General features: G+C 38.9%; 3 protein-coding genes across 3 annotated transcripts; 1 reads left to right on the top strand and 2 right to left on the bottom strand.

The window, feature by feature from the left end:
* Positions 1-99: 99 nt before the first annotated feature.
* Positions 100-5,944, bottom strand: LOC105702187 (Fanconi anemia group M protein). Its single transcript, XM_012429564.1, has 14 exons — positions 5,796-5,944; positions 5,506-5,694; positions 5,226-5,393; positions 4,982-5,154; positions 4,811-4,900; positions 4,526-4,750; positions 4,294-4,447; positions 4,077-4,198; positions 3,863-3,982; positions 3,627-3,792; positions 3,397-3,551; positions 2,973-3,312; positions 552-2,890; positions 100-467 (listed from the first exon to the last, which is right to left on the bottom strand). The coding sequence occupies exons 2-14, from the start codon at positions 5,675-5,677 to the stop codon at positions 219-221; spliced, it is 4,473 nt and encodes a 1,490-aa protein (XP_012284987.1). The 5' UTR covers positions 5,678-5,694; positions 5,796-5,944; the 3' UTR covers positions 100-218.
* A 536-nt stretch (positions 5,945-6,480) lies between these two features.
* LOC105701952 lies at positions 6,481-10,150 on the top strand. Its single transcript, XM_023431880.1, is given in 11 exon segments — positions 6,481-6,485; positions 6,857-6,981; positions 7,055-7,197; positions 7,277-7,424; positions 7,496-7,585; positions 7,588-7,727; positions 7,820-7,880; positions 7,945-8,153; positions 8,235-9,080; positions 9,427-9,583; positions 10,137-10,150. Coding segments are annotated over 10 exon segments (1,911 nt in total). The 5' UTR covers positions 6,481-6,485; positions 6,857-6,878.
* An 871-nt stretch (positions 10,151-11,021) lies between these two features.
* LOC105701951 (serine/arginine repetitive matrix protein 1-like) lies at positions 11,022-11,885 on the bottom strand. Its single transcript, XM_012429110.1, has 2 exons — positions 11,687-11,885; positions 11,022-11,641 (listed from the first exon to the last, which is right to left on the bottom strand). Exons 1-2 carry the CDS (start codon positions 11,883-11,885, stop codon positions 11,022-11,024), a joined length of 819 nt encoding a protein of 272 aa, XP_012284533.1.
* Between the last annotated feature and the right edge of the window lie 296 nt (positions 11,886-12,181).

The raw sequence follows: 12,181 nt of genomic DNA, 5'->3' as shown, positions 1-12,181 counted from the left end.
GTTTAAGATGGAAAACCTGTGACGAGGATAGTTAGAAAAATATATATAATTTTATTGTAACAAAGATTAATCGTAAAAATTTGAATAAGCATAGCTCCTCGAAGATGCAACAAAAAAAAAACATTGTTTTTCTTCATAAACGGTCGATATCATACAATGTACATTTGACTAGGGAAGGGACTCCGAAAAATGTAATGATACTTGCTGAGGCGCAACTTTCATAATTTCTTTGTGCATTTTAATTGGAGGGACTCATTCAAGATCTGCTGGCGAAGACGCTCCGTCTCGTCATCGCTACTATCGTCATTTTCGACTTTAGCAATTATTCTCCTTTTTACAATATTATTCGATTTAGTAGACCGCATCCTCTTACGTTTCCTTATCGTAAAGTCTTCTTCTGGGAGCTCGTCAAAAGTAGACTCGCACTCTTCAAGGTGTTCTTCGTTCTCGTTAACGCAAAAGGAGTCCTGGAAACACATTTTTCGATAGTACTAAAATAATAATATATGTATACAGCATGGACAGCGATGTTCAGGGTTAATGGCACTTACGTAAAGATACGTATCCTGCTCTTGCGAAACTGGCTGGGAGTATACATCAATTTCGTGATCGTTACGTTTCTCCTTTATTATAAATCGCCCTGGCTTAACAACTGGACTTTTAACGGTTTGTAGATAATGTGCACGCATGTCAACATGGTCCTTAACTTCCTGAGTATAACTTACGAATCCTTCGATGTCTTCATCCTCGCCAGAACTGCCTTCGGAAGTGTCTACGTCGAAAGAGACCTCCGCTTCATTGGAAATAAATTTATTCTTCATCCTGTCCTTCACCTTCCTACGATGAGCTTCCTTCTTATTCCGGATTCTGTTCAATGGTTTATTAGTGATATCTGCATTATCCAATGCTTCGTTGTTAGGACGACGTTGCAATTCATTAGCGTTCTTCGGAACCGAATGCTGAATCGAATATTTTTCCTTCAAACTTTTAATATCTAGGATTTGACCACGCGATGAATGGGATGGCTCTGAAGTTGTTTGAAGCAATGAAGGAACGGACCGAATTATTGGGCCCTCGTTTCTTTCTTTTGTGAAATATTTACTTTCTGATTCCGTTGTGTCGCTGGGTGGTAGATCATCGATGGCAGGTTCTTTGTTTATTGAAACAAGAGATTTAGTCTTTTGAACATCTCTTTTAAGACTCAATAAACCCTTTTCCGGTGGCACTGATTTTTTTAGTTCCCTCGGTTTCGATGAAATCCATCCAGTAAATTCACCGGTTAAATTAATTTCCCTTTGCATCGCCTTATTATTTATTACACAGGTGGCTGAACTAGGACTTTTGAAAATTTCCGAGTCTTTTTTAACAGCCCCACGATTAATGGGAGTACTGCAGCTCTTGGGTTTTTCGGAATTCTTTCGAGTATTTGCCGATGAAATTACGAAGTCACTGTCCCAGTCGAGCTCGCCAATATCTAAATCATTAGCAATTGTTTTACTGACACTCACGGGGGGCTTTTCTATTTTTATGTCATTAAGTAACTTCAAGGGCACAGAACACTCGTGATTAGTTCTATTGCTTATGTTATGATCGGCATTATTTTCTTCATATTCGTTCACAAAAAATATATCGTCATCCGAATCGAAATCGAACTTTTGAGATTTCCCTGGTTTCAATTTCAATTTTGAGGGCGACGCACTTACTTTCTTTCTTGCAAAAGTTTTATCTCGTTGACTTCGCGTAGATAGATTAAAGTTCTCTAGATCATTAGAATAGCCATTTTGTACACTAATCCGTCTAACTTCTTCCAGCATCTGAGGAATCGTTAGCATGCTATTATTTGAGCCATAACTTTCACATTGATCCGAATCCTCTTCTGAATTGTGATAAGTACTCGTATCAGCAGTATCCTGAACAGAGTTTGTATCATTTTCCATAAGTACAGTTTCCTTCATTTCAGCATTTTTACTTTCTGGAAAATTTTCTAGCGGCTCACATGCATTTCTAAAAGACTTAGGTGACTGGTCGAACCAAGGATCAGTTACGCATGCTGATGACGTAGATGGATGAATATCACGAGTCGATAAGGAATTCTTTGAGTTATCGATTGCTTTAGTTGCACCGTTGGTACAACTTACAGTAACATTCTTGTCGATCTCGATTTTAGTAGTTGTAAGTACATCGGTTTCTTCTTGACATATTTGTGCACTGCTCTCATCGGATGATTCACTTAGTATACCTTCAAATGCACCTTTTGTCAAAGTTTCTTCATTAACGTCTACAAGATCAAAAATAGATTCATTTGAACTCTTCATTAGTGAACAATAATTTGCATTATTCTCCTGCTTAGGAGCTAATTCTGATTCAGACGAATTTGTAGAATCATTTAGTAGTAAATCTTCAAACCACGATTCGTCTACTTTCTCATTAATCTGTTCATGACAAACGTCAAAATTGTTGTCCCAACTGATATCGTGGTTAATGCATACTATGTCGGGTTCATCTACAATGTCATTTCTTTCCATTATAATTTTTGTTTCCTCGGTTAATTCTGCTATGCAATCCAAAATACTTAAATTTGGAATTGTACAATTAAATATATCTTCGTAATTTCTCGTTGGCCAAGAAGGAACATAGGTCATATCCATTTTTCTTAGACTTTCGTTTGAAGCCTCACGCTCCGACATCTTTAAAGTACATAATGTAAGAAAATCAACTGCAGCTTTGTCGGACATCAACAGCTGCACATTTTTAGGATTTGTAGGAATATAAGAGTTACATTCATCCGCAATCTGTGTTTGCAAAGGTGTTGCAACTTCCAATGCATTTTCGGAAGGAGCGGCGTTGCTAAGAAATCTCATTATCGATGATTGGCCTTTAACACTTGGTTCTGCATTGAAAAGTGTAGAAAACAAGTCAAATTAAAATAAATAGAAACAAATCATTAGATTGTTAAAAATGCATGTACTCACTGTCACTCTTTTTTGTTGCTTCCAATGAAGATATCGTATCGTTAATAAATGTCGGCATTGCTGATTTGTCAATCTCAGGCAGATTGTCAGTCTTCTTTGTGTTATGTTTAATGGTTATGGATGAATTATTCTTTGCCTTCGATACCGCGTTGCCCTTTTTAATTTTGCGAGATACTTTTGGCGTTTTTGGCTGAGCAGCGATATGCATTTTGTAACATTCGGGTTGAAACTCAGGTGGAACCATTCGAGGGTTTTCGTTGTATAAGGAAGATACGATATTACTCGATTCCAACACCTTGTTATTTAAAGAATCTCTTCTGGACAATGCAGCCTTGAGAGTCTAACATAATTAATTTATAAATTACTCATTCTGTTTTTAATACGCATAGGAAATTTATCATTAATCACAGACTTTTTTCTGTACCTGATGTTCCTTTCCATCGGTAACCAAAAGAACTATGTGACCCTGTCGTTTTCGACCAGTCCTTCCCATTCTCTGGACCAGTCGAATAGGAGACCGCTGAGATATATCGAAGCATACGATCAGATCTACTTCACCAACATCTAATCCTTCCTCACCTACCATAATTAAATTATTACTACAACTTATTCGATCAATGTATTAAAATGTCATATACCTTAACATCTACGAACCCACAGAAGTGGAAATGAGAACATTGACACGGTTACTTCTGAAATCTGTCAATGCTTGCATTTGTGCTTTTTGTTTCAGTCCTGCTTGTCCGACAAACATTTGTGGTCTTATGAGTGGCCGTGATTGAAGTAACAGTGCGAACACTTCGTTAACGATGTCTCTGTACTTTAAAAGGATTAGCGACATTAAAATTACTACTTGGCATCATATGCACTTATGAATATTGGGTACAAACCTCTACAAAAACGATCGCTCTAGTACTTTCCACCTGACCTTCGAAAGCTTTAAAATGTCTTAACAGTACTTCTTTTAATTTATGAAACTTCGCATGCCCAAAAATAAAGTCACTTGGAATCTATAAAAAAAAACATACCTTGTCAAAATCACAATTTCTCAGCTGCAGCTGATTCATTATAATACATATTTATAATTATGCTACATTGACAGACCTGAAGAGCATCTTTATCATTTAAGGTATGAATATCCGGAAATGGTCCTAAATACAATTCCACTTCATTAAGTAAGGCTAACAACTGATCTTCGGAAGACATCCATGGTTTATCTGCATGATCTATAAAGTTGTAACGTTTCGTATAATCTGGCCTTTGTTAGAACATTGATGTTTCAATGTAAATTAATTCTTAACTAGGTAACAGATAAACGTACTTTTATAAAAATGAAGGAAAGCTCGCAATCCATGCCTAGTCAGTAGCTCATAAGCATGATACATGGTCAATAGTATACTCAATGTTTTCATGATTTGTCCATGATTGCTTGGCTTATTGGTTCTTTTTTGGTATTCTCTCGACAGCAGGAAAATCTAAAATTTACAATATTATCAGCTACATATAGCACGATGCAGTGCTATAAATATTTTTTCTTTAGTCAAAACAATCACCTTTCCCTTAGAAATATTTCCTGTAGCACCTCTTAATACATTATTTTGAATTAAATATTTAACATGCCGATCCATAATGGCAATATATTTGTCCCTGATTTTAGATAGATCATCACCTAAAGGAACTAGTATGATATCCATTTTTCGCTCATTTATGTAAGGAATTATGTCTGGTGATGTATCGTCACGTAATTCCAATTTTGAAATGTGTAAATTGGAAACCACCTATGAAAAGAACATTAATATAACCCACCGAATAATCAATAGCCACAGTGATTGTCATACCTCTTGGACATCATCAATTTTTCCTCCAGGAGTTGCAGAAAGTGCCAATATTCTAAAATACCGATTGTATGAACTTAATATCCGTATGCTCTGAAATGTATTTAAAAATTCATTAAAATATAAAACACCTTCATAGGCGATAATAAATTAAATGACATGCCACACTCGTACCTCACAATAGGAGTGTTTGCCTAATGCTCTATGAGCTTCATCTACAACCACACATTTTATCAGTTCCATAGGCACTATATTTTTTTCAAGATCATTATGAAATGTTTGAGGTGTTGCAAATATTACTCTGTTCTCGGACCAAGAAATTTTTCTCTGTTTCTGATTCGTTGTACCTATAAGAGCCACGTACATTTTAGTTACCAAGTAAAAGCAGCTTCATTGCTTCTTAAAAAATTTGTATTACCTGTAAGCTCTATAGTTTCACTGCTAGGAATCCCCATAATATTATGACAAGCATATATTTGTTGAGCAACGAGAGGTTTAGTAGGTGCCATAAATACAACCTTTCCTTTTGGATACCATCTCCAAAAATTATACATTACTACAGCGGCAATGAATGTTTTACCCAAACCTTATTATACAAAAGAAATATTAAAGTTAATTCAATTACATAAATTCCGTGATATGAAGCACATATACCAATTACTTAAATGATACACAATGAACAATTGCCTATTCCTTACCAGTTGGTAAACACACTAACGTGTTATTATACAATGCTGTTTGTACAATACTAAATTGATAATCTCGCAATGGAAAATTTTCTGGATAGATCCACTTGTATCCAGACGAAAGATCAAAACCTTTCGTGCTGGGCTCAGTAGAGAATAAAGGAACTTGCGATAATAATTCCATTTCATCCTTTTAGAAAGCTGCAAAAATATATACAGAATAAACGCAACAGAACATCATTGCACTGTATGTAGTTGTGACAGTTGATTTAAAATAAATTTGTTATAACGGTAACAAATACCTTAATACGTGTTGCACATAGAATTCCCTTTCGCAATTGCAATGCAATTTCCACCTGATTAGCAATATCATTCATTCGGAACACAGCATTTACAAATAAAAAAGTAACTGAAAGTAACTCACACTCATACTCATCAACAATTGACTCCGAATGAAACTTTTGAAAATAATTTTCTTTACGACACAATATAATAGATGACAGAGATGGGTTGGTCGTGCGACCGCCTCCTGTGCTGTCCTCGGTGGAGAATGCAGGCGACTCATGCACTTGTCACCTGATGCCCTCAATGGCGGTCCAACTCATGGATCCTCCTCATCTCTGATTTTTAATACATTCTTTTTTTCTTATCGTAACTACTATAACTGTTTCATTTCTAAAAGTAGCCTTCAATTTTTCCTAAAAGGCATAAAGATACAACACTAATTAATTTAAAAGCATTAATAATTAATGAAATGATGAACTAAATCCCTCTAGACAGGGCAATGGTAGAATGGTTAGGTGAAGCTCTATTTTTCAACCGCCAGTGCCTCTTGTGTCATTAATTCACGTTACGGCGGGATAATGGCAACGGAAGCTTCAACGAGTCGCAAGGAAGAATATATTTGAAGAAGGGATATAATAAGCGAAATATCTGAACAGGGATTCGTTCATTTCTTAATCGAATAGCATTGACAACGATATGTTCGTACAGTAAGGTTTCTAGATTTGTATTTCTTATGGCTCCTTGAATCATTCAATTTGGAGCGAAAGGTAAACACGTAATGGCGTTCTTGATATGACAGTTTTTGTGTGAATATTTTATGCTATAATATTCGGAATAATAGAATTTCATAGAGACGCTTATGTCAGCTGCTAAGGAAATAAAATTCAAGATGCATAGCATGCAACACAAAGTAGTTTTAAGAATCTTTACAATGTACGACAGGACTTTTGAAGCATTCATAGATGCCTATTACAGCATGAATCTGACAAGCTTTTTAAAAACTTCTGTTTTGCTATTTCGTCCACTGTGATTCATCGGACAAATCTGATACTACATTTTATTTGACACGTTTTCTTAGGACGAACTTAAATAAGGCAACAATGTCATCGGTATATAAGCGTGGTAAAGTTAAAAGGGCTACACTACTTATTAAGAGAACACAGCGGATAAGAAGCCATCCAAAAAAGAAAACCTATAAATCACGTAAGCTTGGGAGGTCTAATGATTTTGTTTAATAATGACTTAGAAAATTAATGATTTCTTTATTCTATTTTAGAGTATGAAACGTTAAAAAATAATAACATGTCATTGGCAAAAGCACTGTCGAAAGAGAAACAAGAATGCCAAGGGTTATTCGCTCAAAATGTTCAGTTAATCGCAGACATTCATAATTTAAGTGTTGCTTGTAGCAACCATGATGTGAGTTTATTAATAAGTGTGAACCATGTTTCCATTTTATAGAGGGAAATTGAAATTGATGAAACATTTTTTCTTGCAGCATGTAATTTTAAGCGTTGAAAAGAATGCAAAGGAAATATTAGCTTTGTTGGTTGCAATGAGTAATTACGTCACTAGTACGATAGCATCTTGTCAAGAGTTCAAAACCAGAAGAGAATCGAACTCGTTTGCTTCTACTTCACTCGGAAGTAAGTCTGAAGTTTATTGAATTGTATTACTTTTTGTAATATAATGCTTGTAAGCGTAACTCTATGTACAGGAAAAGAATCGATTAGGAGAATGTCTACAAAGTCTCCTGCAAAAGGTGTAGTAAAGCCAATGGTGAGCGGCCATCTTATTACAAAACCAACTTGAGTAGAGTAAACATGCAGCGTGTTCATACTGCCCCAAACTTAAGTTCAATTGAAGAAGGATCAAATTCACCAGACAGAGCTCAACGAGTGGTTGAAGCCAGATCTCCTATTGCTATTTCTAATAGGCAGTCTAATTATGTATGTACAAATTAAAATAATTCCTACGGTTCTAAAACAATGTAATGCACCTGTGAGATAGCTGAAAGGATTGTAAATAAATTTAATTACAGGAAAACAGGCAGAGATGCAGATTACCTGAGAAACTCGATATTAATTCGTTAAGAAGTGATGGTATGTTTCTTATTTGAAAAAAATTGTTATTCTATTATAATTGACACACATAATTTATATCTAGACGAAGAAGAGAGGAGATTAAGTAGGAGTAACAGACATTCGGGAAAATTGTCACGGAAGCATTCTAAACGAAATTCTATGAGGCTTTCTGGAAGTTACATGACGAGACGAAGTGGCGATGCAGTCTTTGATAATATTGGCAGTCCTCGAGTTACTCTTAACGACGTTTCAAAACTTTTACATAATTCTCAGACTGTTAATATTAAAAAGGTGTGTTCTAAATTTATTAATAACCCTGAGTATCCTATAGTCATGAAAATGTGGAATCATACAACTGTTCCACTTTTTTAGTTGTTTGAGAGTAGCAGGTCCTCAGAAAATCACATCACCGAAGAATCTAATGAGACAGTCCATGAACAAGTAGCAACTGAAATGTTACCAAGTACGGAAGACTTATCCGATTCTGAGTCAAGAACTCTAAAAAATAGCGAAGATGAATATTCTCCACCAAGTGGTAAAAATAATAAGAACAAGCGAAATAATGTAATCGATGAAGATGATCCATTAGAAGGCCCAAGCTGGTTATTTAGTAATTCCGAAACTGACCTTTCGGACTCGGATACTGTGATCCAACAAAGAACGTTACCTTTTAAAAATAATTTATTGGATTCTCCGACTAGTGAAGTACAGTCTGATGACATGGTGTGTTCTCTTACACCTCAAAGATCTCTATGTCAGTCAAAATCTATAAATAACATTCAAGTTAGAAAAGGACAACAGGCAACAGTGAGTCAAGACGATCAATCTCCAGTAAATTCAAGAAATTCTGAACATAACGGATCGCTTTGTCAATCACCCGTGGATGCTCCAGATGTCTTGCAAGAAGAGTGTGACCCTCATGAAATGACAACATTTAAACTGCCGCAATATGGACATTTTGTAACCGTTCGGCGAACAGTTGCTGTCGTTGACGTGGATGACTTGGCTTTCTTGTCTTTCGTTTGTGGCGTTCGTGGAGCGCCTTTTGACCTCTTTGACCTTGCTTTACTTCAGTTTGCGCTGCTTGCAGTACCTTCCTTTGCTTCGTTTGCACTGGAAGCAGTAGCCACTTCTGCTATTTTCAGTCTGATCCGCCTGTTCCATTCGCTGCATTTGCCGAACTTCCGTATCGACAGTCTCGAATTTGCTCTGTTTGCTGTGACTGTTGTGCACTTTTCGGATTTTTTTGGTTTTGTTAGTTTTGTTTCTTACGTATCGCCCGAGGAGTCCCTTGGTTCATTTAGTGAATGTAAATTGTGAAGGTTGTCCTTGGCTGCGTTGAATGAGGATCCTGATTATGTGGCTTCCTTTCGTGCTTCTCGGGATACGGGGAGAACGGGGAGAATTAAGGACGTTAAAGATCCGAGCGCTGTTAGCGTCGTTTTGGTGGTTTTGGATGAGTTGGATGTGTCGGGGGTCACCTGGTCCACGCCTTTTACTCTTCGGGATTTCCTGTATTTCGTGTATGTCGAGTAAGTTTACTGCCTTTTTTTCCTGTCTTTAGTGTCTGGCTGTACTATCTTTGACTTTTTGGGGTGTAGGGGGTGCTGCGCTTACTTGGCTCATTTGGGTGATTTGGGTGGTATTGGCGGCTGTAGTAGATGGAGCCGTCGGAGGCGTCCCAGGGGTCCAATGGCTTTACCGGATTTTCGGTTACCTAGGTTAGTGTAGTCCGTGTGCACTCGCTTTGATCTCTTTGATTTATTTTTCTTTAACTGCCTTGTTTTTATGTGCGAGGATTCTTGGACGAACTCCTTCTTTCGTTTCTTTGTCTGAATCTTTCATGTCTCAATTTTGTGTTGCTGGTTTCTTATTTGCGTTTCTTGGTGTGTTTCTTTTACTTTTTTTTTGGTGTCTCCGTGTAGAGCTTGTGCTTTTTGATTTGCATTTTTTTACTTATTGCTCGTTTTTTTGTTTGGGTGCCTGGGTGCTTTCCGTTCGTTTTAGTTCTTTTTTCGTAATGAAGTGTTAATTTCCATTGTGTGTTCTTGGGGTGTTTCGGTTCTAAGATGTTGTTTTGTGTGTCTGTAGTTGTTGCCACTATTTGTTGCTCTTGTGCTGTCCTTTATCTCCCGTGCAGTCCTGCGTTTCTGTAAGTGGTGGAGTACTTTTTTCCTTATTATGTTCTTTTATCTTGTGTTACGTTCGGGTTTTCATTCAGTGGAGTGTCTCTTGGTTGCTGATAATTTTTTGTTTTTTTGGGTTATGGTTCAGTGTTTCTTCAGTGAGTTCTTTCGTGCCCGGTTATTTTTGTTTGTTTTTTTTGTTATTGGTTTCCCCGTTTTTCTTCGAAATTGTGTGGTGTTGCTTCTATTGAGTTTGAGTTTGTTCTTGGTGGCTAATTTTTTTTTTTTACGTTACGTTAGTATCGTTCTATTAAATTGCTCAAATGACGGTTTGTGGGAGTTTTTTCGGGGGATGTTTTGTTTTTTTGTTCCGCCGTCTGCATCGATTTGCTCTCTTTGTCTGTTTTCGTTTCTTGTCTTTTGTCAGTATCGTGCTTTTCTCCGGCGTTTCGCTCGAACTTTTTGTACCGCAATTCAGTAACGTTTCTCCCGGTTTTTTTTTTCTTGGGTGTTTCATGGGTTCTTTCTGGTATGTTTTCGGTGCTGATCGTGTTTGGTCTTTCTTTTTTATTCTTTTTCCGTCGCGTCTCGAGTCGTGTCATTAGCTTTGCTGGGTCTTTCTGTTTCTGTGGGTGTTTGTTAGTATCACTTGTGCTTTTTTGTAGTTCGAGTTCCATGGGCTCGCGGTGGTAATCTCGACGTGGTTGCGACTTCCGGTGTAGCGGTTGAATTTTCGGGAGCTTCAGCGTTAGGGTCCGGTCGGTTTTTGAGGTGTTTCCTTTCCGTTTCTCGCCTTTTGCCGGGCGTCGTAGCGACGTCTCCGTTTGTCGTTTTTTCTGCGCAGCTCCGTTAGGGGTTTTCTTCTTTTGGTTGCACTCTTTTCATCTTTTACTGTTTTTCATGGGGAAAATTGGTAGGACGGGGCAGGGGCGGACGAGTGTCGTTATTGTTCGTTTCTTTCTTTATTTCTAAGTCTCGCTCCCTCGTGTCGGGTCTTAATTTCTTCTCCTTTTCTCTCGTCTTACTCTAGTTACTAATCCGGTTTTGCTGTTTCTGGCGATGTGGTTTGCCGGGTGTTGCGGGTGTTGGCGCTGGGTGGTCTCCTTGTTGGTTCGGGGGTAGTGGGTGTTGCACGGGTTGCGTGTTCTGCGGGTGGGATGCTATCTGACGGCTGTTGGTGGCGCGGCGGCCGTTGGGGGCTGGCAGGTGGTTTTTCGCGGGTGTTTGGTGTCTCTTCTGGCTTCGTGGGCCCGTTGTTTTTTGCGCTCGGTCGGGTGGAGGTGAGTTCGGGGGGTTGGTGGTGCTTGGTCTTTGGGGGTTTTCGGGTCGTTTCGTTTGCGCTTGTGCGTGGTGTTCGTGTCCTTGGGCCTTGGTCGTCGGCTCTGTTCCTGAGGGCGGGACTGTTCCGGTGGGGCTTCGTTTGTCTGTGGTGGTGGTTTTGGGGTTGGTTGTTTTCGTCTTTTGTGCTTTTCTTTCGGTCGCTATTTTGAATTACTCCGCGGCAGTAGGCTTCGGTGTGTTGTTTCGGGTTACCCCTGTTGTGTTGTATCTCTTGGGGTATTACTCGTTCCTCATTTGTCGTGCTTGCTGAGTAGGGTACGGGGTCCCTTCCGGGTGTGGAGTCTTTGTCGTGCTTTCGGTTTTTCTTCGTGGCTGTGTCTGGTTTACCGTTGTTTTAGTCGCTGGCGCGCGGTTTGCCGTGTCTTTGTGTCTCCTCGCTGGGTTCTGCTTGGTGCGGCTCGTCTTTGTCCTGGTTGTCGGGGTTGTCTTTGTCCCGTTTATCTGCTCCTTCGCGCTTTTTTGTTCGATCTCCTTCCTGGGCTTGGTTCTCTCGCAGGCTTAGGTTCCTCTTGTGTCCTTGTTGCAAGTTCGGTCTATCTTTTGAGTCGCGGGTCATCTGTTGTTCTCATGCATGGGGTTAGCTTGGCCGCTCGGGTTATTTTCTCGCTGTTTTTTCCGTCCTGAGGTGGTTTTGTTTGCTTGGGAGTTACTCTCTGTGCTGCGAGTCTGCCGCTGGGAGTTCTTTGTGATATTGCTCCGGCGTGGCTCGGCGCTGGGGTGTGTCGTTTTGTCCCTTATGCGCCCGGGTCTTATATTTGCGTCAAGTAGTGCTTTTGTTCGCAGGTGAAGGAGCAGGTGAGCGAGCTGGGGAGGGTGTATTTTACTCCTGTTAGGCTATTCGCCGTGAGGTCT

The sequence above is a fragment of the Orussus abietinus genome, unplaced genomic scaffold, assembly GCF_000612105.2.
Source record: "Orussus abietinus isolate OABI.00-Male unplaced genomic scaffold, Oabi_2.0 scaffold46, whole genome shotgun sequence".
NCBI classification, from domain to species: Eukaryota; Metazoa; Arthropoda; class Insecta; order Hymenoptera; family Orussidae; genus Orussus; species Orussus abietinus.
This window is presented reverse-complemented; position numbering and strand designations above follow the sequence as displayed.